Source organism: Hypanus sabinus, chromosome 22 (genome assembly GCF_030144855.1).
Source record: "Hypanus sabinus isolate sHypSab1 chromosome 22, sHypSab1.hap1, whole genome shotgun sequence".
In the NCBI taxonomy this organism is placed as follows: domain Eukaryota; kingdom Metazoa; phylum Chordata; class Chondrichthyes; order Myliobatiformes; family Dasyatidae; genus Hypanus; species Hypanus sabinus.
Window position 1 is genome coordinate 58,813,960 of NC_082727.1, and position 23,606 is coordinate 58,837,565.

At 39.4% G+C, this 23,606-nt stretch overlaps 1 protein-coding gene across 30 annotated transcripts in view; it reads left to right on the forward strand.

The window, feature by feature from the left end:
- The window catches only part of tcf7l2 (transcription factor 7 like 2), a 193,231-nt gene that overhangs the window by 66,883 nt on the left and 102,742 nt on the right, over positions 1 to 23,606 (forward strand). For 25 of the 30 annotated variants that reach the window (XM_059947871.1, XM_059947861.1, XM_059947869.1 and 22 more), the window contains exon 4: positions 7,075 to 7,176. The exons of the other annotated variants lie outside the window; for them this stretch is intronic. In XM_059947871.1, the coding sequence (XP_059803854.1) occupies positions 7,075 to 7,176 (102 nt within the window). The remainder of the gene's footprint in view (positions 1 to 7,074; positions 7,177 to 23,606) is intronic. 30 annotated transcript variants of the gene reach the window in all.

Consider the following 23,606-nt stretch of genomic DNA (forward strand, 5'->3'; position numbering starts at 1 on the left):
TTCCATAACAATTGTATTTTTGACCAGTCAGTGTTGTTCGCCCTGAGCTGAACCCCTGAAAGACTGGTGGATCACTATTAGTCTGGCCTCGACGCTTTGACCTTCTTGGCATGGTTGACCCCACCAAGAGCCAAAGCACAGGGTCCTGACTCCAGCCAAAGTAGCTCTCTGGGTCATTGAGGTATGTAACCCCATGACAAGGTTGTGGTCCTCTTGGAGGAAGGAAGCATTGGCTCATGGCAACAACAATGCACAGTAAATATTTCTTAGCATTGATTAATTTACATTTTACATGTTGACTTCTGATTTGTGCAAAGTGCCAGTTTGTGCATGGGCTTTAGATGAAGAGTTCCCAACCTTTTTTATGCTATGGACCCTTACAATTACCTGAGAGGTTTGTGGACCCCAGGTTGGGAACCCCTGCTTTAGATGAACGGCTGGGATGATCTGAACTGCATCGTTGGGTGTGATGGTGTTTTGGATGTTAAATGCAGAAGGAAAACAGCCATGCACAAGTTTACTTCTCTCTGATAAAACTGCACCATTATTCTCAATTATGGTATTTTAGGCCGGGCTGTAGCATAATTGGAGGGGATGGTGCAGACTGTGGGGATAGAAGGCCCATAAGTCCATTGTTAGTGTGATGTAAGCTGCTTTGAAAGAAAATGGTTCAGCGGTTCCCTTTTAATATCAGAATTTATACAGTGCACAACATGAAATTCTTACTCTTCACAAACATCAACAAAACGGGGGGAAAATGAACCCGAGAAAAAGATTAGAAGCTGAAAATACACGAACCCCAGCCCATTGTACTTCCTATATTGTGCCCAGGTACTCTTGTTGACGTTGTTCATAGTTTTACTGACGGTGACTTCTGTTCCAGAGAAAAATAGTAAGTGGTCTTAAATGGGAGCCTTGAAATTTGCACACTTTGGCTGCTTTTTAACACAGATGTTATACTCGGCCAAACTGTGTTTGTTGCAAATTAGGAGTTAAATTTTAATATGTAGTTAGAATTCATTTGTAGATTGTAATTTCTTATGCTGCTTAACATTCTTCTGAGTTTTGCAGCATTTGGAGCTTCCGTGGTGCTGAGAGCTGTTGTGGCGATTGGTGGCATTCTGATGCCTCTCGTACGCAGGTGGAGTTCACAAACGGTACAGGCAGCGTTATCAGTGAAGTTCAATGGCGTATCCTGGTGTGCTCTGCACTATCTCTCAGTAATGAACTCAATAAGAGACACTGATGGGTATCCATTAAGGCGCTGTAGAGATAATATCTGAAGTATTTATGAATAATAATGATGGAGATGAGCAAGTGTTTCTTGGCAGAGAACAAATGTGTAGATTTAAGAGCGGTCCATTTAAGAGCGGTCCAGTTAACAGGGTAACTGTTCATGGAATCCTAGGCCAGTTTGTATGGGTGCATACCAGCAATACACTTGGACAGCAAATCAATCACGTCAATTGGTTTGGTCTATATTGATACTTGTAATAGAATGCCATGGGAGAGGATCGGAATCAGGTTTATTATCACATGTCCTGAAATTTGTTGTTTTGCGGCAACAGTATGTTGCAATGCATAAAATATGCTATAAATTATAATAAAAACATAAGAAAAATAAATGGGTAGTGCAAAAAGTAGTGAGCTGGTGTTCATGGGTTCATTGTCTGTTCAGAAATCTGATGGCAGAAGGGAGGTGTCCCAACAATTGGGTGGGGGGGGGGGGGTTGTGTGTGTTCAGGGTAAAGATGTGACGGGTTTCACAGCTCCTGTGTATTGTTACCTTGGTATGAGTAAACACAGGGCATCCATGTAGATTTAGATCAGTGCTTCCCAACTGGGCTTCATGGAGTTCTTAGTTAATGGTTAGGGCCCATGGCATAAAAAAATGTTGAGAACCCCTGATTTAAAGGATTGTAGGGAATGCCCTGTGTCCTTTGAGAGATGAGTCTTCAATCCGTGGGTAAAAAATTTTAAGTATCTGTATGTGTGAGCCTCCCAAGATTTTAGCGCAGTAGCGTAGTGGTTGGCACAGTGCTTTACAGTACAGGTGACCTAGGTTCGATTCCTGCCTCTGCCTGTAAGGAGTTTGTACGTAATCCCTGTGAACACACGGGTTTATCCAGTTTCCCCCCATGGTCCAAAGACATACTGTTTGGTACGTTAAGGAAAGCATGAATTCTCCTTAAATTTAGGCATCTCCCTTTAGAATGTTTTGTTAGTGGTAATTGATGCTTTTTACACTGTGATGTTTTAATTTGAGAAGTTAAAGATGAATGATTGAAGTAAATGATAACAATCCCTTTGTGTACGGAGTATCCCAGTGGAATAATGTTGCATTGTGATGAATGGTATTGCATTCAGATTTTAATACTGGAAATTTTTTTATTGATGTAAAGGCCTTGCATCTATTAACTGGAGAATAGAGAATTACATTGAAGCATTAAAAGGCAATGTTGGATACAAGATGGCAAAGACTGATAATATTCAGAGTACTGAAAGCAAAATTGCAAAGAGACCTCATGGACAAATGCATTATAATCACATATAAAATTATATCTAAATTAGAGAAGTTCTGAAAGAAACCTGGTTTAGCCTCTATTCAAGAAGTAATGGGATAAACTAGCTTTCTTGTATTTTCCTTTCAGAAAGAGAGGGTATTCAGGCATCAGGTCTGAGCCAATTCACAGCAAATCCCACTTCCTCCATTTGTTTCTATGGAGTAGATTCCGTCTCACGTGCCCAACTCTGTTCTAATTCTCCTATCACCCACTGACACATGGGGTAATTTACTGTACCAATTAACTTAACAACCAACACATCTTTGAGGAGGAAACGTGACACCCCATGTGGTCACAAGAGGAGCTACAAAATTGACACACCTCCGTGTCAGAGTTAGGGATTGAACATGAGTCACTGGAGGTGTGAGGCAGCAGCTCTACTTTGAAAAATGCCAAGAGAGGCAGATAATTAGGATTGTTGCACTCAATTTTAGAAACAAAATTGTTCGTTGGTGATCTTAATAAAAATAAATCTGCACAGAATATCTGCAGTGTTGGGATTGTCCTTTTTGTCCTTGAGGTCTGTGGTCAGAGTCAGGCTGCGTAGTAAACTTTGAGAGGAGAACAAAATAGCAAATATTGGCAGTTTGTGTGAAGATAAAATAATAGGCAATCATATTATTCTTAAAGGAACAATTTGTTTCCCAAATCTTACTAACTACCAAATTATTGGCTGAGTTGTACAGGAATCCAGATACTGAAACGGGTTTAATAAGATTGGTATAGATTGTGAAATTTGTTGTTATGCAGCAGCGGTACATTGCAATATCTAATAAAAGCTGTAAATTACAGTAGTATATAATTACTGTAATTTACAGTAGTTTTATATAGTTAATTAAGTATACGAAAAGAAATATACATAGTAAGTTAGTGTTCATGGGTTCAATGTCAAATCAGAAATCTGATGCTGAAGAGGAAAAAGGTGTTCCTGAATCCTCGAGTGTTGTCTTCAGGCTCCTGTGCCTCCTTCCTGATGTTAGCCATGGGAAGAGGGCATGCCCTGGGTGATGAGGGTTCTTAATGATGAATCCCACCTTTCCGAGGCACCACTTGCTGCAGAGGCTAGCGCCCATGATAATTTTGTTTAAATTTCTGCTAACACTTCTGAGGTAATTTTCTATTCTTTGTCTCCTTCCTCCTTTCTGTTGACTGCTTCTGTATTAATGTACCTCTAAATCTCCGTGTAGCAAGTGTAGAAATGGGAAAACCCCATTGTATTGTGGGAAGGATAATGGAACTTGGATTATTCGAGGCCAAGGTATCGATGGGTTTGTCCATACCTCTTTGTTTGACTTGTAGCGCTCATTATCACTAAAGCACTCCACTAAGATATTCACCAAACTCCAAGTATTGACTGTAACACAATATAAAGACATTGTGGTGACCCACCTTCTGTGCAGGCGAACCGGCTCACAAATAGCCAGCGTGCGGGGTGAGACTTTGGTAATGCACCTCTGACGTCATTTCCGCCCAGAGAGGGCGGGCGCTAGGGATTAAATGCCAGCGCCGTGAAGTTTGAATAAACTAGTCTCGAAATGACTTACTGACTGCGTGTGTCGTCTCTGTGTGTATGTTGTACATCGTTACATTGGTGACCCCGATGGTTCAAACGGGATTTAGACCAAAGATGATCGACTCTTCATCTGTTCATGCAGTTTCACTAAAACTGCCGACTTTCTGGACACTGCGACCACGTGTGTGGTTTAGCCAAGCAGAAGCCCAGTTCCAGATTTGGCAGATATCCTCTGATTCCACGTGTTACTACCATGTGGTGAGCACCCTTGACCAGGAGACGGCCGCCCAGGTTGCGGATTTCTCCTGGGCGCCCCCGGAAGAAGGCAAATATGAAACATTCAAAGCGCTGCTCATTGACGGGTTGCCCGCCTGCTTCACCTGGACAGTTTGGGAGACAGGCTGCCGTCAGCATTGATGAGCGAGATGCTGGCCCTGGCTGATGGACACAAGTCCTGCCTCATGTTCGAGCAACTGCCCGAGGACATACATCTGCTGCTGGCCGACGCAGATTTCAGCGACTCCCGGAAGGTGGCGGCCCGGACAGACGTGCTGTGGAAAGCCAAGAGGGAGAGCGTGGCATCCGTCGGTCAGATTGCCAGGCCACGTGCCCAACAGCGTGGTACATCGCTACAACATTACAATTTTATCTGAAATCTTTGCTATTTTTTAAGAAAGCTGATTCTGATATGACTTCCTCTTTAAGCATATCAGCAGAGATTGTAAAAGGCTACACAATCAGTTGCTAAAATTATGTGTATGTATGCACTTATGTGTGAGTATTTATAGTGAACTTTTTAAGGATTGAAACTCAATTGCAACTGTTTATATTTTAAACAGATTTGCTATTGTAACTTGATTCTGTTTTTGATACCATTATGTTACTCATTGTTATCAGACAACAGCAACAATGTGAAGTTTCTTTTATCAACAGTTTAAGAACACCACCTTGTAAATGAAATCATAGTTCAAAAAGTGATGTTTGATTTGCTTTGAGCGACCCAGTATGTGCATTTTTCGAAAGAAATGTGCCCTTCGCCAAAGGGAGATCAGTTGAGGGACTGATTTGAAATTTGACTAATTTAAGTATGATGAAGCTCAACTCATTTTGTTACTTCCATAGAGCAAACACCTTTTCTGTATTTGTACGGTTACAGGCAAAAATATGCTTTTTCCATAGTGTTATTGTTATTTTTTGCAGTTGAAATCCCTATAGTAATAGTACAGCACAGAAACAACCCTGTATCTGCACCAGAGCATTTAAACTTAGAGCTTGCTGGAAATTTTATATGACCTTCAACTTTTTATCCACACTTGTTCTAAAAACTGTTTTTGAAAAATGACTTGGATGCTCCTGATTTTTCATGGCCTATTTGGCCGTAATCACATACTGTACTGGCTTTTAAGCTCATTTTAAAAACTTGGAGAGCCAGTTTCTCCATTCCATTTTAAAATTGCCATTGATTTGAAAATTATTTCAGTTACATTTTACCTACTTTTACCTTTTTGCCAATTTTTGCCTTAATGCCAACTTAGTGCACAAGTCTTCAATGAACCTTGCGCAAAAAGCAAATTATCGAGTGCGCTTGGATCGTTGTCTTCAAGAACTCTTCACTTTGATAGTCTTCTTGGCTTGCTTTGTGTCTTCACTCTTTCTGGATGGCACAGATTTCCTGCAGGTGGTTCCAGATTGAACTTCAAATTGGAATACAGGAGATGCTGCAAAGCTTGTTAAAGTCTTTTGAAGGCCTATTTTCATTGAGATTTGTGGTGAGCCCCCTTTACGAATAGCCACAATAGCTGAGGAATGCATTTCCTTTGTACAATGTTGTTTCAATACGGCATATTAATTTGTGTTTCTTCCATGAGCCTACTACTGGAACACCTACTTAACTACAGTGATGCTGATTAAATCATTGTTCCTTTTGTCAGGGCTGTATGATTTGGAGATCTTTCATTGATCGAGAGTGAGTGTGTGTGTGTTTTGAATAACCGGAGGCAATATTAAGAAAGTCAAATTTTTCTGTTGGATACCTGCGATTTTGATTATTGTCGACCAGTAAATGCTTGGGTAAAACAGGACGCATGGAATTATTCTTCTGTTATCGTGTGAGTTTCTAAGGGGCAAATGTAAGCACTTAGAACATAAGCACAATGTTCCACTCGTTATCTTTACGTACAACTTTGAACATGAATGTTAGAATATTGCAAAGAGAATCAGATTTGTCTATTGCTTTGTGCCACCAGTGCAGTAGAAGATACAACAGAATCACTATAGGTTACGAAAAATAAATAGTGCAAAAGAGTTCCGAAATCCACTGGAAGGATTATAGTACTGATAGTACTGTGCTGGTATATGGCATTATTCTTCAGAGTATTGATGATAAAATTGTGATGGAGTTTAATTATGTATTTGTAAGAAACAGCTTGTCGTGCCTTCAGATGCAGATGGCCAGAATTTCAATCATCTCTTCAGCTCATCGAGTCTTTTTAACAGGTTATCAAATTCTCCATCCTTATTCCAACCCAGCACATATAATTCAGTAAATTTTTATTTTTGCTGTTATTTCCCAGTTTATTCCTAATGTGTAATTCTCTTTCATAGAAATGATTTGGCCAAGTCAACGTATTATAAATACATGCTAATGCGGTGGAATTGTTGGGAGTGAAGGAAATTGTTCCACTCTTGTTTGGCAAATTGTGACAATTGAAAGACAGAGTATGGCGCTAATTTGAAAGCAGACGTAAATTCACAAGCTAAATCAATTTTGTTGCACTGTGAATGTATTCTGAAAATGTTTAGTGTCCAAATAAGCCCAAGGTAAAATTGATTATATAGATCTATACTAAGGACATTATTCTCCATCATGGCAAAAGTTTTGTTTATGACAAATCATCATTATATTTTTTCATTTTAAGTTTTGTGTTCATTTGTATTTATAGATTTTTGTTCTATTTTATTTTAATCATTTTCCTTTATTCTGTTTCCCATCTCCAGTACCTGCAGATGAAATGGCCTTTGATTGATGTACAGGCAGGGAGCCTACAGGGTAGGCAAGGACTGAAGGATGCTAGGTCCCCATCTCCAGCTCACATTGTTGTAAGTAGTGGCTAGATCCATTTTCTTTGCTTCAGTAGGATCATCTGGAACTGAATTGATTATTTAACGAAGTAGAATTTAAAGTGATGTTGAAGAGATGTAAAGTGGGTCTATTACTGTTAAAGTATACCTTGGATTTTGCACAAGGATTCAGTGATACACTTGTGGCCTTGCTTTTCAGGTCTGTCTTCACCATTATTCTGTTTAAATGACTGTAATTTTTGGAAGATTAATTGATTAACAAGGGGAACAACCGTGGATGCAGTTGGTGACTCCTGCTCCTCTGCAAAGGGTATTGTTTTGCAGCTTTCTCCAAAAAAAAAATCAATGATCAGGCAGACATCTATCAATGGGATTTAAAATTAGATTTTTGTTGTAACAGGATCCTTTAAAATATTGTCTTGCCCTTTGATGTGTATTTACATTTTTAAACGTGTGCAAGTTCAACAGCTCCTCTGGCCCTAAAAACTAATTTTGTGTCTGTAGAATTCCCTCTGCTGAACATTTTTGAGTTCACTGCCTTTTAAAATGTATCTTTTGATACCTTATTTGTAACAATTTACTGTAATCTCTGAATATATCTTGACTTTTGAAAAATGGTTAGTTATTTAAAATTGTGTTTTCTATTTCCTCGTTTGTTCTCTGCAAGTGTGAAAGGCTGCTAAGTGCCTTCAAAGACATCATTGTTGGTGAATGCCAGGTATTTTTTTGAACTAGTAGCCATCAGCTTCTGAAAAGGCAAAATTCATGCCACCGAGTTCATTTGATCTCTATGTGCTGTTTTGTATGACAGCAGCAAGTGCTATTGTAACAGCACTGTGCATAATCTCTCACTCAGTGTCAGCAAGACCAAGGAGCTGATTATTGACTATAGGAGGAAGAAACCAGAGGTCTATCAGCCAGTTCTCATCAGAGGATCAGAGGTGGAGATGGTCAGCGGCTTTAAATTCTTTGGTGTTATCATTTCAGAGCCCAAGGTCCGCGCGTAAGTGACATTACAGAGAAAGCACATCAGTGCCTCTACTTAAAAGCCTGCAAAGATTCGGAATGTCATCTGAAACCTTAACAAACTTCTACAGATGTGCGGTAGAGAGTATATTGACTGGCTGCATCGTGGACTGGTATGGAAACACTAGTGCCCCTAAATGGAAAAGTCTACAAAAAGTAATGGATACACCTCAGTACGTCATGGGTAAAGCTCTCTCCACCATTTACCACATCTGTATGGAGCGTTGTTGCAGGAAAGCAGCTTCCATAATCAAGGACTGCACCACCCAGGCCATGCTTTCTTCTCACTGCTGCCATCAGGAAGGAGGTACAGGAGCCTCAGGACCCAAACCGACAGGCTCAGGAACAGTAATTACTTCTCACCCATCAGCCTCTTGAACCAGAGGGGATAACTTCACTCACCCCATCACTGAACAGTTTCCACGAACTGTGGACTCACTTTTAAGGATCCTTCATCTAGATATTTATTGCTTGATTATTATTATTATTATTATTATTATTCCTTTCTGTATTTGCACAGTTTTTTGTCTTTTGCAGATGGGTTGTTTCTCCATCTTGTTGTCTGTAGTCTTTCATTGATTCTATTGTTTCTTTGAATACCCACAAGAAAATGAAAAACAAGAACCTCTGCAGATGCTGGAAATTCACAGCAAAGCGCACAAAATACTGGCAGAACTGAGCAGGTCAGGCAGCATCCTGAATACCTGGAAGAAACCCTTGCATTCCATGGAGAGGACATACAAACTTCCTGTTTCACTCTGATCATTGTGCTAGCACTAACAGAGATTGTTCTGATGGAATCTGAACACTAGAATTCATAGGACAATGGGGGGGGGGAGAATAATAATCTCAGGGTAGTATATGATGACATTTATATACTTTGATAATAGATTTACTTTGAACTTTGAATTTAACCTTGATAATGGTGTATGATCCTGAAACTAATGAATCCAATGGACAATAAAAATGCTGCTTCCTGAATACTTTTGGGTGTATCTTAATGGATTTTGGACTGCTGATCCTGAAAATCGCCATGAGGCTTCTCCATCACATAGCATTTTGTTTTAAAATCACCTAACCTGTTATTTCAATTCTTAATTCAAGTCACAATAATTGATACCAAGATTAAAGAAAGCATATTTTTGTTGGTCCACAAATCACACAGGTCATTAATGACGGCCAGTTGAAGAACTTCTACTGGGACTGGAGAAAATCGCATGAAAGGCATTCAAGGATGTTGTTGAAATTTTTCTTGGCAACACAGAACATCAAGCTGTGTGCAGCTGGTTGTGACAACATGCTTCAAGCATACAAAACAACAAAGTGCAAAATGTCACTAAAGATTCATTTTCTGCATTCCCATTTTGGATTTTTTCCCTGCAAATCTCTGTGCTGTCGGTGATGGGCATGGTGAAAAGTTTCACCAGGACATTGCATTAATGAAGATATGGTATGAAGGCAACTGGAATCCATCCACGGTGGCTGATTATTGTTGGACACTTAAGTGAGAAGCCTCAGACACTGAGTACGAACAAAAATCAACAACAACTATTGCCGAGCGTCAGCACTGTTATGCAATTCAATAAATTTTAATTTCTTCTTTGTTTAAATTCCTACGTGATACAAGTAGTCTGAAATTATATTAGTTTTCACCTTCAAGTGGGCTATCATAAAGAAATAAAAACCAGAGGAAGCAACACATTTGAGAAAAAGTTGTTGTCCAGTGATAGACAAGAGCTGCTTCCTTTGGGTGTTGCTGGGAAGGGCAGTGTAGAACTTCTTGAAAGGTGTTCTCATTTTTTTTCTTGGTAACTCCACTTAAAGTTCCATTTTCTAGTTTCTCTCTTTTTCAGAAAAACTTAAGAATCCTCTGTGGAAAAAGAACTCCTATTAGTTGAACTTGGGTTACCAGTTGATCATATGAAAACGATGCTTCTGATTACAAGAAGCTTTGTCTTTCTTTCAGAAAGATTGTTGACTGTTGTATTCTCCTTTGCATCTCGTATCAAACTGACTTTATTATCACCACTGTCTGATGGGAGATTTGTTTTGGGCGAAGCAGTACAGCAGAAATATGAATCCCGGATTGGCCTGTACAGCCACCAATGGACAACCCCTTAGGAGCATGTCATTTTGGATGCAAGTGATCACACTTCTATTGTAGTTCAAAGACAAATCTCTCAATTACAGAAATGAATAATACAAAAAAAGAACAGCAAGGTACAGCCCACGGATTCATAGACCATCCAGAAATCTGATTGCTCACCAACTCCACAGTTGACCTCTCATTGAAGACTAATGGGTGTTCTCCCAACTTCCCCTTCCTGGAGTCCATGGTTACTTCTTGGTCTTGCTGATGTTCAGTGCAAAGTTGTTGCCATGACACTAAACCAGCAGGTCTACCTTGTTCCCGTAGACCACCCCGTTGCCATCTTAGAAGTCTACCGACCACTCCTTGTGATATTTACAATCAAGGTCTGACCATGGCAAATCTTGATTTTCTTTTTAATGTCTCCTGTTCCTCATACAAAACTTGTGTAAAATTGGCAACATGATAGCATACAAAATAAAAAATCTGCCCTGGAACCATGATTTTAAAGTTCTCTTCTGCAACCGTGCTTGGAAACAGCAGAGGTTTCAAAGTAAAAGTTTTGCTGCTGGAGCTGCACTGTTATATATACTAGTCACTTGTAACGTGATATTGGGAAGTATGGTCCATACATGGATTCCAGACATTTATCCGGCCAAGGGTGCCTCTTATCCCAGCAACAGATTTGTAGATCCTGATTTTGGGGGGGCCTGTGAGTTTGTCGCTGTGATAAGGGAGCCAGATTTATCAGGGATAACTGCCAGGAGCAAGCTCATGGGCATCGCTCTCCTGGGATGTGCATTAGAATGATAATGGTGCAAATATAGCAGTGGAGTTGTGCAAGTCCTGGATGTTTTCTCCTGCAGCTTTGCTGCTTTGCATTCATAAGCATGAGAGAACACTGAGTAATGCTCTTTGCTCTGTTTCAGTGACAATCTGGATACCACAGTCTATTCTTCTTCCACTCACCCAAAAACTTTGCACAGCACAACAGCAGCTAACCAGTACTTACATTGCGCTATGTTATCATCAAGCCCTGATTGATTGTGTAGTTGATAAATTTATAATTTAGTTATGGAATAAGCTATTTATCTTAAAAGCCTGGAGGCAGCTCTGTGATAGCTATCTGGTCACATCTATCCTGCTGTCTTCTCGCTCTCCTCCTCTGCCCTCCCCCTCTCACTTTAGATTGTAGATTCACTTGTAAATTTTCAGTGAAAGTAAATTAATTTTTTTTTTCAGTTTATGTATTCAGCAAGAAACTTCTCTCCCTAACAGGGCCGAATAAATTGATGACTGTTCCTTATTGCTGAAGTGTTCTAAATAATTGCTCTGTTAGGGTTGCACATGGGACTTTTGTGACTGACTAAACTTCAGGAAATATTATGAAAGGAAAACTTTGTTCTATTAAAATAATTTTGTTCGATGCTTTTTGTATCACATGCAGGTATACTTTCTGAGCGAAAAACTGGTGTGCAGGGGAGAATTTTTTAATTTAGAAATATCATGTGGAATAGGCCCTTTGAGCTGCACTACCAGCAACCCCAGAACTGACCCTGGCCTAATCATGTACCAACCAGTACGTCTTTGGACTGTGGGAGGAAACCCTCGCAGACATGGGGAGGACATAGAAATTCCTGAATTCACTTCTGACCATGCCAATAGCACTAAAAAAAATAATAATTCTTCCAACCTAAACTGAATAAAAACACACTGAATTCATAGGGCATTGAAAGACTTCAGTTACATGAGGCTGATGTTTTACCCACTTTCTTTGCAGTGCAAGAATATTTGGAGTTTTGTATGGAATCAGTTACTCAATATTTTGTGTTTCTGTATTTAAAGCTTTGTGTTTGTATGTTGCAGATGGTTTAAATTTTTGTTCCTATGCAAACTATTATTTTAAGTGAAACAAGATATATCATTTATAAAGTATTATCATTGAAATCTATTGAATAATGAAAGGCCTAGATGAGTGAATGTAGAGAGGACGTTTCCTATAGTGGAGGAGTTTAGGACCAGAGGGCACAGCCTCAGAAAAGAAGGGTATCTCTTTAGAATAGAGATGAGGAGGAGCATTAAACAGAGGGTGGTGAATATGTGGAATTCATTACCACAGATTGCTCCGGAGGTCAAATTATTGGATATATTTTATGCAGAGTTTGATAAGTTCTTGATTAATAAGAGTGTCAAAGATTATGGGGAGAAGGCGGGAGTTGGGATCAAGAGAGATAGTAAACCAGCTATGATTGAATGGTGGAACAGACTTGATGGGCCAAATGGCCTAATTCTGCTACTTGATATTATTGCCTTATAAAATGGAAATGATTTACTAGACAAATGCATTTGTTTATCTCTCTATGCTCACTTCATCTGTAGTAGAAATAGTCCAAATCCAGATTGATGGTGAACCCTTTCACATACACTACTGGCTTTGTTCCATGGATATTTAGAATGCTGTGATTCAAAACTAAATCAAAATGCATTTATAATTTTGTTAAAGACAGTAAGCAGAGAGTGCTTTTACGGTGAGATGTCAATAATTATGCAGCTATTTCACATCCAACATTTGCAATTTAGTAACATGTTTTTCTCAAAATTCTGAACATACCTCTCTCTGAACACTGATGTCTTGTCTGAATGCCAGATTCTGTTATGTTAGTTGACTGCAGTTGGAAATATTTTCAATACTTGAGTTCACCACATAGTGTGGGATTTCTCACAAAACATTGCTTTGTGATTTAGAGGAGCTGATATTAATTACTGTTGTTCCATCCCCATCACCCCCCCCCCCCCCCACCAACCACATAAAATGATATCAAAATTAGAGATTTATGCTGGCTGTTAGCATACATTTCTTGGCTCAGGCCCAACAAAATGTTACTGCTAACAGTTGTGATTTTGATACAGTATCTGTGAGGATAAGTACTAAAGCAATTTACTTGGAAATCAAAACTGAAATTATGAACAGCTTTGTTCATATCTTTAAAATATTCTAACACCCTGTTGTAATTGTTGCCACAGTGATGTGCTGAGTCAGAGGTAGGAAGTTATACAACTTTGAAATGGTGCTGTTGAAATGTGCACACATAAACCATTCCTTAATTTGTCATCCTTAGAGACTGATCTGTGTCAGTAGGAATATGTATTGCTGTTCACTGTTGACTAACCCATTTATATTAAATCTAACTTAATCTCCTTTGTATAGTCCCCATAATCTTAAAAGAGACAAGCTGAAGGGGTGCAATTGCAACTTTCTTGGCTTGATGCATTGGCTTAAAGAGTGACAATAAAAATATCAGTGATTTCTTTTGGATGGTATGACTATTATTGAGCAATGCATCATCTCAACTGGATTTATGATAATGGTTCAATTTAATTTCAGAGAATGTTTGCAGTTTACAACCTGAAATTCTTACTCATCACAGACATCCACAAAACAGAAGAACTCCAATGACAGAAAAGGTTAGAACCCCAAAACCCCCCTCCCATGGCAAGCAGGAAGAAAAGCATCTGTGCATCCCCCCCCACTCCAGCAGAAGCATTAACCCCTGCCACCCACCACACAAGCAATAGGAAGACACTCCCCCCCCCTCGCAGAGAGCATGATTATAGAGCCCATCAAAAACACTGTCTATCCCAACACTTCGACATCTCACAGGCTGTCCTCTCACTAGTGATGAGAGAGCTTTAAAAGTGAAAATAGCCTATCTATCAGTAATGTGTTTAATTTTCCTGCATTCCATTGATTGCAAGCTATCGGAATTGTTGTTTTATTGTTTTGATGAGTTTTTAATCATGACTGTACTTGCTGGCAGTATTTCAGGTGTTTTATTTAAGCATTGCCTATTTGTAATGGCTCGGACATAACCATATTCAGCCAAGCTGTAAAACTAGTACATAACACCAGTGCCAGGGATCCTACTCCTGTCAAGGTGCACGGTGCTACGCAGTTAATACCTAGTCATGTTCTCATTATTAAGAAAGAATGCGCTCTGTGTCTTTTATTGATCAGAAGACTAACGTATATTGAGAAGCATAAAAACAGGGAAAAACAAAGTTACTAAAATCTTTAAGTTTTTCTTGCTAGGTTGAGTGTCAAGCTATTAACACGGTAACAAGGCCTTGTTTTAAAAAAAACCCAGACAAAATGCTAAAGAAACGGCAAAGTTGCCACCTGATGCACCACAAGAGGGATCACAACAATTTATGACACAAGTTAAGAAGTAAGCAGTATAAAGCTGCTGCCACTTCGTACGTGATGAGACCTGGGTGATGGCAGGGAGTTCAGTAGCCTTGTGGCCTGGGGGGAGAAGGTGTTTCCAATCCTAACAGTTCTTGTCCTAATCTTATTGTATCTCTTGCCTGATGGTAGGAGTCAGAGATTGTTGGATGGATGGGAGGGATCATTGATAATGCTAAGCACCTTGCAAATGCAGTACTCCTGATAAATCTCGGGTGGAAGGGAGACCCCGATGTAATTGAAAAGAAATTGCTTTAGTATCAGCACAACTAATGCCATTTATCATTAAGACTTACAAGTTGTACAGGAAGATGGAGCTACAGCAGAAGACCTTGCAAATTTGGAACATTGTTGTTCTTAAAAACATTTTTTAAAATGGCAAATTCACTGTGGCAGAGTGTCATGCAAAAATGATGCCACAGATCTGACCCTGGCTGATGAGTTTCGTATTCTTGATGTTCTGCCGTTGATGGTACTGCTGATGTAAACAGGGCCTGATGTTTAGTTACTGATGGTTTTGTCCCAGTCTGTGTTCTCAGGTTTGTTTTTGGCCCTTGTAAATCTGAGAGCTTAAGAGAGCCTCGGCTTCGGTGGGTTGAGTAAAACACAACCAAATCAAAAGATGCCAAAATAATTGCATCTGACAAAATCTTTACTTTCCTTCATAGAAATGTCTACACCTTTTTATATAAAAAAAAAATTATGCCACGTTTTCTCCCTCCCTCACTCTACTTCTGTCTGCCTCCAACACCACTCTTACTTGCCAGTTCATCTCAAATTTGAGCTGCTTTACTCTAGATTCAGAGGCTTTTTGAAAGTGATTGTGACATTTTTAAAGTCATGACTGATTTGGTTGATGGTGTTGATATAATGATTTATTGGTGCAAAAAAAATTTATTTAGATAGGACTTTAAAGATTTTTCCAATCAAAGCAGAAACATTCTTGACTTTGTCCAGTGACATGAGAATCAGGTTTAATATCACTGGCATATGTTATGAAATTTTGTTTTCTTTGCAACAATACAATGCAATACATGATAATAGAGAAAAATGTTTGTGTGTGTGTATATATTGAATGGTTAAATGAGTAGGGCAAAAATATATATTTTTAAAAAAGTCATGAGGTAGTGTTCATGGATTCAATGTCCATTCAGAAATTGGATGGTAGAAAGGAAGAAGCTATTCCTGAATTGTTGAGTATGTGCCTTCAGGCTTCTGTACCCTTCTACCTCCTTCCTGATGGCAGCAAAGAGAACAAGGCATGCCCTGGGATGTTGGGGACCTTAATGATGGATGCCACCTTTTGAGGCATCGCTCCTTGAAGATGTTTTGGATACTATGCAGACGAGTGCCTTTCATGAAGTTTACAAGTCTCTGCAGCTTATTTTGATCTCATGCTCGAATTTTGATCTCGGCCCGAAACGTCGACAGCGCTTCTCCCTATAGATGCTGCCTGACCTGCTGTGTTCCACCAGCATTTTGTGTGTGTTGTTGTTTGAATTTCCAGCATCTGCAGATTTCCTCGTGTTGATCCTGTGCAGTAGCCTTCCCGTACCAGATGGTGGTGCAGCCTGTTAGAATGTACATCTGAAGAAATCTGCGAGTGTCTTTGGTGACATACCAAATCTCTTCAAACTCCTCATGAAATATAGCTGCTTTTGTGCCTTCTTTGTAGCTGCATCAATATGTTGGGCCCAGGATAGATCCTTGGAGATACTGATACCCAGGAACTTGAAATTACTCATTTGGCTGTTGGTTGGGATTTCAGGAGAGTACCTAGGCCCCACAACTAACAAGCTATTTTAATCTTGCATGCCTTTTGCTAGATCTTGGATTTATATGGAGACTACTAAGGTGGCTTGGCATTGTAAATGCAGAACACCCTTTGTGCACTGCCACTCCTAGAATTTTGACATTTTATCCAATTTCCAAATAAGCCTGAACACTTGAGGCAGGTTCAGGTTCCCTGTGTGTTGGGTTTTAGCAATTTGGCAAGGCCGATGTTTATTTTCTTCTCTGTAACTGTTCAAGCTCATCTAAACACTGTCAAAGAAACCGGTGTGGAAGTCCTGCTCCGCTATCAGTCCAGTACCAACACTCATTTAACAATTTTGGTCCTTCTACTCAATTTCTTGATGTTCCATATCTCTATTTTCCTTCAACTAACACTGTGCTCTTAGGCAGGGGTTCCCAACCTTTTTTATGCATTGGACCAATAACATTAAGCAAGGAGTCCATGGACACCAGTTTCGGAACCCCTGTCTTTGAGTTCTGTGTCTCAACATTTGTTCCACTCTCAGCAGAGGTACTTTTTACTGTCCAGACCTCCCCTCCCCCAAACATCTCAACAGGTCAGACAGTATCGATTTTATTTAATTTTAAACTTTGCACATTTTTGTAATCTCTGCCGCCTTCTAGTTCAGTGTCAGTTTTTACTGATAGTGCTCTCATGATGTGCTTCTACGTTAGAAGTTCTATGTGAGCATATGTTTGTGTTGTCATAGTCTGGTGAGTGTCAGGAAGGGAAAGGAATGAGAGGGTATGGAATAAAGGACACTCTATTAGTGTTTCCAGCTGCTCTCGGGGTTGGGGGAGTGTTGTCATTCTAACTTGGATTCCCTCTAAAGCTCTTGTGCCTTGCCCTTAAATGATACCCTCTAGTTGTAATCTCTGTAGTAGGGCAAACCTGGCTTCTGTTCCCCACACAGTCTCATATATTGCATTAGCTTTCTCATCCACGCGAAGACAATCAACCAGTGTGATTTCACTGTACAACAAAGTGATTCACGTTAAGAAAATGGAATGAATGAAGAAAGAAACTGAGTTTTCAGTTTTGAAGTAATTGTAATACGTAGTGCTTTAACTTTTAATAGCTAACAACCCCTCCTCTTTTTCAACATTTTATAATATTTGAGGGAACTGAACTTCACTTAATGTTTTGGGAAATCATTATATTTGGAATTGTTTAATATACCTGGCATTAAGAATGCCAATACGACAGTTTTCCACAGTAATGAACTTATAGAATAAAATTACATCCATTGCTTAATGTAAGTCAGTGTCTTTTTCTTTTAATTTTGCCAGAATTAACTGCAGCAAATGGAGAGGATTTTCCAGATAGCTCATACAGTTAACTGTACCCTGTTGTAGCAATTTTTTTTACGAGGTTGGTAATCTAATTTTGTTACTTTGTGGTTTTTCTTCCAGAATAGGCCAGAAGATTTTGTTTGTTTTATAAATAGCAAATGTGTTAGTTTTAGAAAAAAACTTTACATTCTTTAACATGAGTTACAGTACTGTACAAAAGGTCTTGGGCACATGTATATAGCTGGTACTATATTTGTAAATGTGGAGTGGAGAGCAAATTTATAAATCTGACTGGAGCAAAGGATGTTGGGAATGGTGAGGGTGAAGTCCCGCGCGAGGAGTGTGGGACAGGTGGCAGAAAAGGAGTGCTGAGGGGTGTGAGGTGGTGCAGGTACAGACACACCCAGCCCTGAGACACCAGTGAAGGTCATTTTATTCCAAACAACTGGTGCATCGATCATTACAGAATGTTTCCCTGGTGCTTCCTGTTCTCTCCCATCTTCCTTCCCCTTTTCCCAACCATGATTCCCCTCTCCCTGGCCCTTCCCACTCTCAGTCCACAATAGAAACCCATATCAGAATCAGATTTATCATTACTCATAAATGTCATGAATTTTCTTTTGTGTGTAAGCAGTACAGTGCAATACATAAAATTACTACAGTATTGTGCACAAAGTCTTGTGTGCCTTGCCTAAGACTTTTACACTATATCTTCATGACTCTCTTACTGGTAACTTTCAATGCATTTCCATTTGAAGAGAATGATTGTTATTGCACTTAATGTTTATTTAAGGTTTTGGTTATGAAAGTTGTGTTATTTTTCCAAATGCATTTACTGTCGCAAGATGTGCAGTATCTGCAGTTTTGGCTGAATCTGTACTGAACTTGCCTCTCAGCATAACTCGTATCTTTAGCAAACTGGTCAAGCTGCAGGGAGCTGGCAGCCCTCGAAAGTAATGGCTGGTGGGGAGAACGCCTCGATTTAGCAGCACACCTTTAAAAAGTGAAATCTCAACATTCAGATCGTCCTCAATTTGTGTGCTTGTCTCTATGGAGTGCTTTTTATTTCATTGTATAACAACCTGAAGAACTTTGTGTTTGACCATGCTTCCCATGGTTATAGGTGCCTCATATTATCACAAATGACTGAACATGGGTATTGTGTTTGCAAGAGTATTCTTTGGTTGGCATGAGGTAAGATGGTTGGTTTCCATCTAGAGCAGAAATTACTTGATGGCAGACGTGACTGGCGTTTCAGTCTAATTTTTAAACTGATTTTCCCAACACGTTGAGGAGAGTTCTAGCCCCGTTATGGCTACCTCATTCTAATCCGAAGCACAGATGACCATTTGACTGGAGTACTGGGTATGGTACAGTGAGATGGAGGGCCTGATTCCTGGCTGTATTTGGCCTGGAAACTCAGTTCGTGTGGAGTCTTCTACAGGAATGTCTGGTATTTTATTTTAAAATTACTTGCCACAAATAATTGCGTAGAGAGAGAGGGAGAGAGAGAGAGAGAGAGAGAGAGAAGCAACTGACATGCAACAAACAGACTATTGTACAGATGAGAGAGAGAAAAAGTCAGTGTAATGTAAAAGAAACAATTTGTTCAAAGAATGGAGGTAACAAATTGCAACAACTTCTCCTTCTCTTCCATTCCTCCAAAAAAACCCAGCAATTACTCCAGAACAATGTATCAAGTAGGGATTAGTTGACTATAAAATTATACACATAAAATCAAACTTCGTTACACTGCTATATGTTCCCTAGTTTTGATTTGTGAAAAATGCCTAATTATCTCTATAGTGTATTGCAGACTTTTAAAAATTATGTTTCACTTTTTTATTTTTCTAATTATTTGTGATTAAGTATTCTGGGGAATAACGATAGATGCTACACTAGTGCTGTAAGTATTATCAAAGATCTGACTCCACTGTTGTATTTCCCAGTAGCCTTGTGCAAGACTGAAGCTGCACTGGAGATCACTTTACTCAACCACACTAGTCCTTGTAAAAGTGATATAATTAATCCTAGATGTCTACAATTTCCTACTTAAACTAAAGTGACAATTTTCTGAAATGTCATCCTTTCCAGGTTATAACATTGTATTACATGTATGAAAATGATTTTTCTTCTTAGCAATTGGCTTAAGTCTGTATCTTCCGGTTACCAACCCATATTCTAAATAAAACATTTTTGCTGATCTCTCCAACACACCCTTGATTTTGAGAATTTTCATAAAATTTTGCACGTGAGAGCTGTGTTTCTCCATTTCAATGTAATTTGCTCATTTCACCAGTCAGATATAAAGAATGTCTTCACAGATTAGATATTTAAGCTTTATTGCATTTAAGAATAAAAAACTGAAAAACAGAGACTGTTGTTTTGAATTAGTTTGAATAATTAATGCTGAATATGAAGTGTGTAAGTGGAGATATTTTGATATCAGCCGGTGGGATGTTTCCTGAAGGAGGGTGACTTGGCTGTCCAGTTTCATAATGCTGTAAAAAGCTATTTGCTGTCCTTTGCAGAGATTACCTTCATCTGTTGTCATTTGTGGGTTAAGAAATTATTCAATGAAGCCCTGGACAGAAACTGGGGGATGCATTGACTTGGCTGTCTTTTGGGCTAATGAAAGCAACGTCACCCCAAAGTTCAACTTGGTAGCAGCATCTTTTACCACCAGACTTGCGAAGAAGGACTTTCTGACCAGTCATCTTTTGGGTTTTCTAAAGACTTGTCTGGAACCCAGTGGATTCTGCAGTGTCTTTGCCTAGTTCTAGAAACTGAAGAGGTTGAAAATCCCAATTTGTGGCTCATTTAATTTCAGACAAAATGCAGTCACATTACTGTGAAAAAGTCTTTGGCACATGTAAAACAGATTTAAGTCTGTAAAGCCAAGTGAAGATATTCTTGTCTCTGAAAAGCAAAGTTGCTTTTAAAAAATGAAATGGGAAGTTTCTACAGTAAAAACAAAAACTAAATCAAATCGATATTTGGTGTGACCATGTTTGAAACTACATCAATTCTCTTGGGTACACCGCTGTGCAATTTTGTAAGAAAATCGGCGGATAGGTTGTTCTAAGCATCTTGGAAAACCTGCCACAGTTCTTCTGCAAACTTTGGCTATCTCACTTGCTTCTGTCTCTCCAGGTAATCCCGGACAGCCTCAATGATTTTGAAATCCGGTGTCTGGAGGTCTTACCATCTGAAATTGCATTTTAAAAACCATATATAAAATCATAAACCATATTTAAAACATATAAGCTATATAAAAATATATATTCTGGATTCTCTCTCTCCCCCCCCCCTCCCCCCCCCCCCCACCCTTCCAGTCCTGAAGAAGGGTCCTAGAACGTCAATTGTTTATTCATTTCCATGGATGTTGACTGGCCTGCTGAGTCCTCCAGTATTTTGTTTTTTTGCCTTAAAAAAAAAAGTCTTGGGTGACTAAGTCTTTGGCACAGTACTGTATGCAGAAATGGCTTCACACCTCTTTTTACTGGCAATAACGAGAACGTTGCTTGTTGCTCTTTCCCTGCAGGCTATAGTTTGCAAACAACAAGTACCATAACAGATGACTGTAGTAGAGGATAAAAAATATGAAGTGGTCTGAAACACGATAAGTATGCGGTTTTATTTTGACAGAAGTGCACGTTGGAGAAGGTTATATTTCTAATACACTGTATTTGTACAAGTAGTTGAATGGGGAATTCTTATCTGAAAATTAAAGCACATCCTTCCTGGATTAGATTGAATTGTATTTACCCATATTGGGTTTTAGCCACTGAATGTTGAAAGTGACAACCTAGATCATAAACAAAAAAAAGCTATTACTTCAGGATGCTGGCTCACTAGACAATTCTACCGTTGTATTGGTGCATTTTAAAGGCAGCAAGCAGATTTGTGGTTTAGATTTTTCTGGGATGGAAGGTGGAGAGTTGCAACACGAGTCTTGACGGTTGTAAGGGTGACTTTCAGTAGTTAGAGGAAAGCTGCAGGTTGTTGACAACATCAATGAGACTGATTACTTTTCCCCTGCAGCTTGGTTAAATGGGATGGAGAAAAAAAAACACCAGTAATTTCCCCTCCCTGAAACAAAGCAGTAGAGAATGACTGTTCCACTTGAGCGGTAGAAGGAAAAGTTAAAAAGAAAACTATGGAAGCATAGATTTGAGCTCACAGACTGTGGAGTTTTAGAACAGCCCACTCTGAGCTCTACTGGGAAGGAATAATGTCTTCTTTTTCCTTCCTTGGTATTCTGTCTGAATGATAACAAGTAGCCTTTTTCATTCATAGAATGTTCATTTGTAACTGAGCTTAAAGAATAAAAAATTATAAATGATTATTCAACAAGACAGTGCCTCTTTGTTGACCCATCTAGGCTCTATTTCAAACCTATTTAAGAGTGAACTTACACAATGGAATTCCCTCATTCTTCTTAGAAATTGGTCCCTTCACCCTTTAAACATAATTCAATCAATTAAATATTAGGATAATTGGATTGTTTAAGACAGTGAAGTGATTCCTTATCAATCAGTGGGACATTTGGATAGAAATTATTGAAATATGCAAGGGCTGAATCTTGAGATGAGGAAGTTGCTGACTGTAACAATTTTTTTTTCTCCGTTAAGGGCTGCCTCCTGTCGATTGATTGCAGAGCAAAATTGATTTTTAACAGAGCTATTTCTGCCACTCAGAGTGAACGGTCGCAAAGAAGTGACCTACCTCCCAAAAGAGCTTGCAGTGCTTTCCTAAAGTTTTGTGGTGAATTCAACATCAGTGCTCAAGCTCACTAGAATGGCATACCCAGCCAAATATTAAGTTCAAGTTTATACTGTCAGGAATGTTCATATACAATCAAATGAAGCAACGTTCCTCTGGACCACGGAATATATATATCGCACACAGCACATAAAGTGGCATAATACCACATATAAGTTAATAATTCAAAATGCACGTGACGTGCACAGCACAAACAAACAGCTTGCGGTCCTAGCGACGAGACCTCAGCAGTGGCAGGATGTTCATTAGTCTCACAGCCTGGTATTCCGAGTCCTGGTCTTCCTGTACCTCTAACTGTAGTCCAGGGTTTAAGAGGCCTGGGGAGTTGGTACATGCCCATTGCATTTTGTGCCTAACAAAGTTACAGGTGCATGAGTAGTAGAAATATCTCAAATGCTTGTGCTTTAAATTCTGCAGTCCCTTTTTGAGGGAGGGGGAGTTATTAATGTCCAAGGTATGATAAAATCAATCAAAGCAGGTCTTTTGTGTGATTGCAGTTGATTAGCTTTACAAAGATGCCACTATTTTAGCAACAAAACTGTTTTATACAGTATACTCTAATTCCCAGTGGCCAACAATCGATTTACCACACGTAAAAAGACAGCAAACAGCTAGTGTTAGGACAAAAATCTGCAAATACAAATAGTAAAAAACAGTATATAAATAAGCAACAAATATCAGGCACAAGAGAAGGTGAGCTGTTGAAAGTTAGGCCATAGGTTGTGGGAACAGTTCAGTGATGGGGTGAAACCATTTTTAGTTTCTATTCTTATTCTGGCATGTTGGTCATGACCTCTTCTGGTGCCAAGATGAGGCCACCCTCATGGTGGAGGGGCAACACCTGGGTAGTCTCCAACCTGATGATATGAATATCAATTTCTCCTAATGAATAAAATACCTCATCCCACTTCTTCTATTCCCCACTCTGATATTTTAGTACTCCTCACCTGCCTATTACCTCCCCATGGGTCTCCTCCCCTTTCTCCTACTGTCCACTTTCCTCTCCTATCCGATTCTTTCTTCTCCAGCCCTTGACCTTTCCCATCCACCTGGCTTCACCTATCACCTTCCAGCTAGCCTTCTCCCCTTCCGCCCCCCCAACTTTTTAATTCAGGCATTTTCCCCCTTCCCTCTCAATCCTGAAGAAGGGTCTCGACCGAAAATGACGATCGTTTATTCCTGACCTGCTGAGATCCTCCAGCATTTTCTCTGTTACTT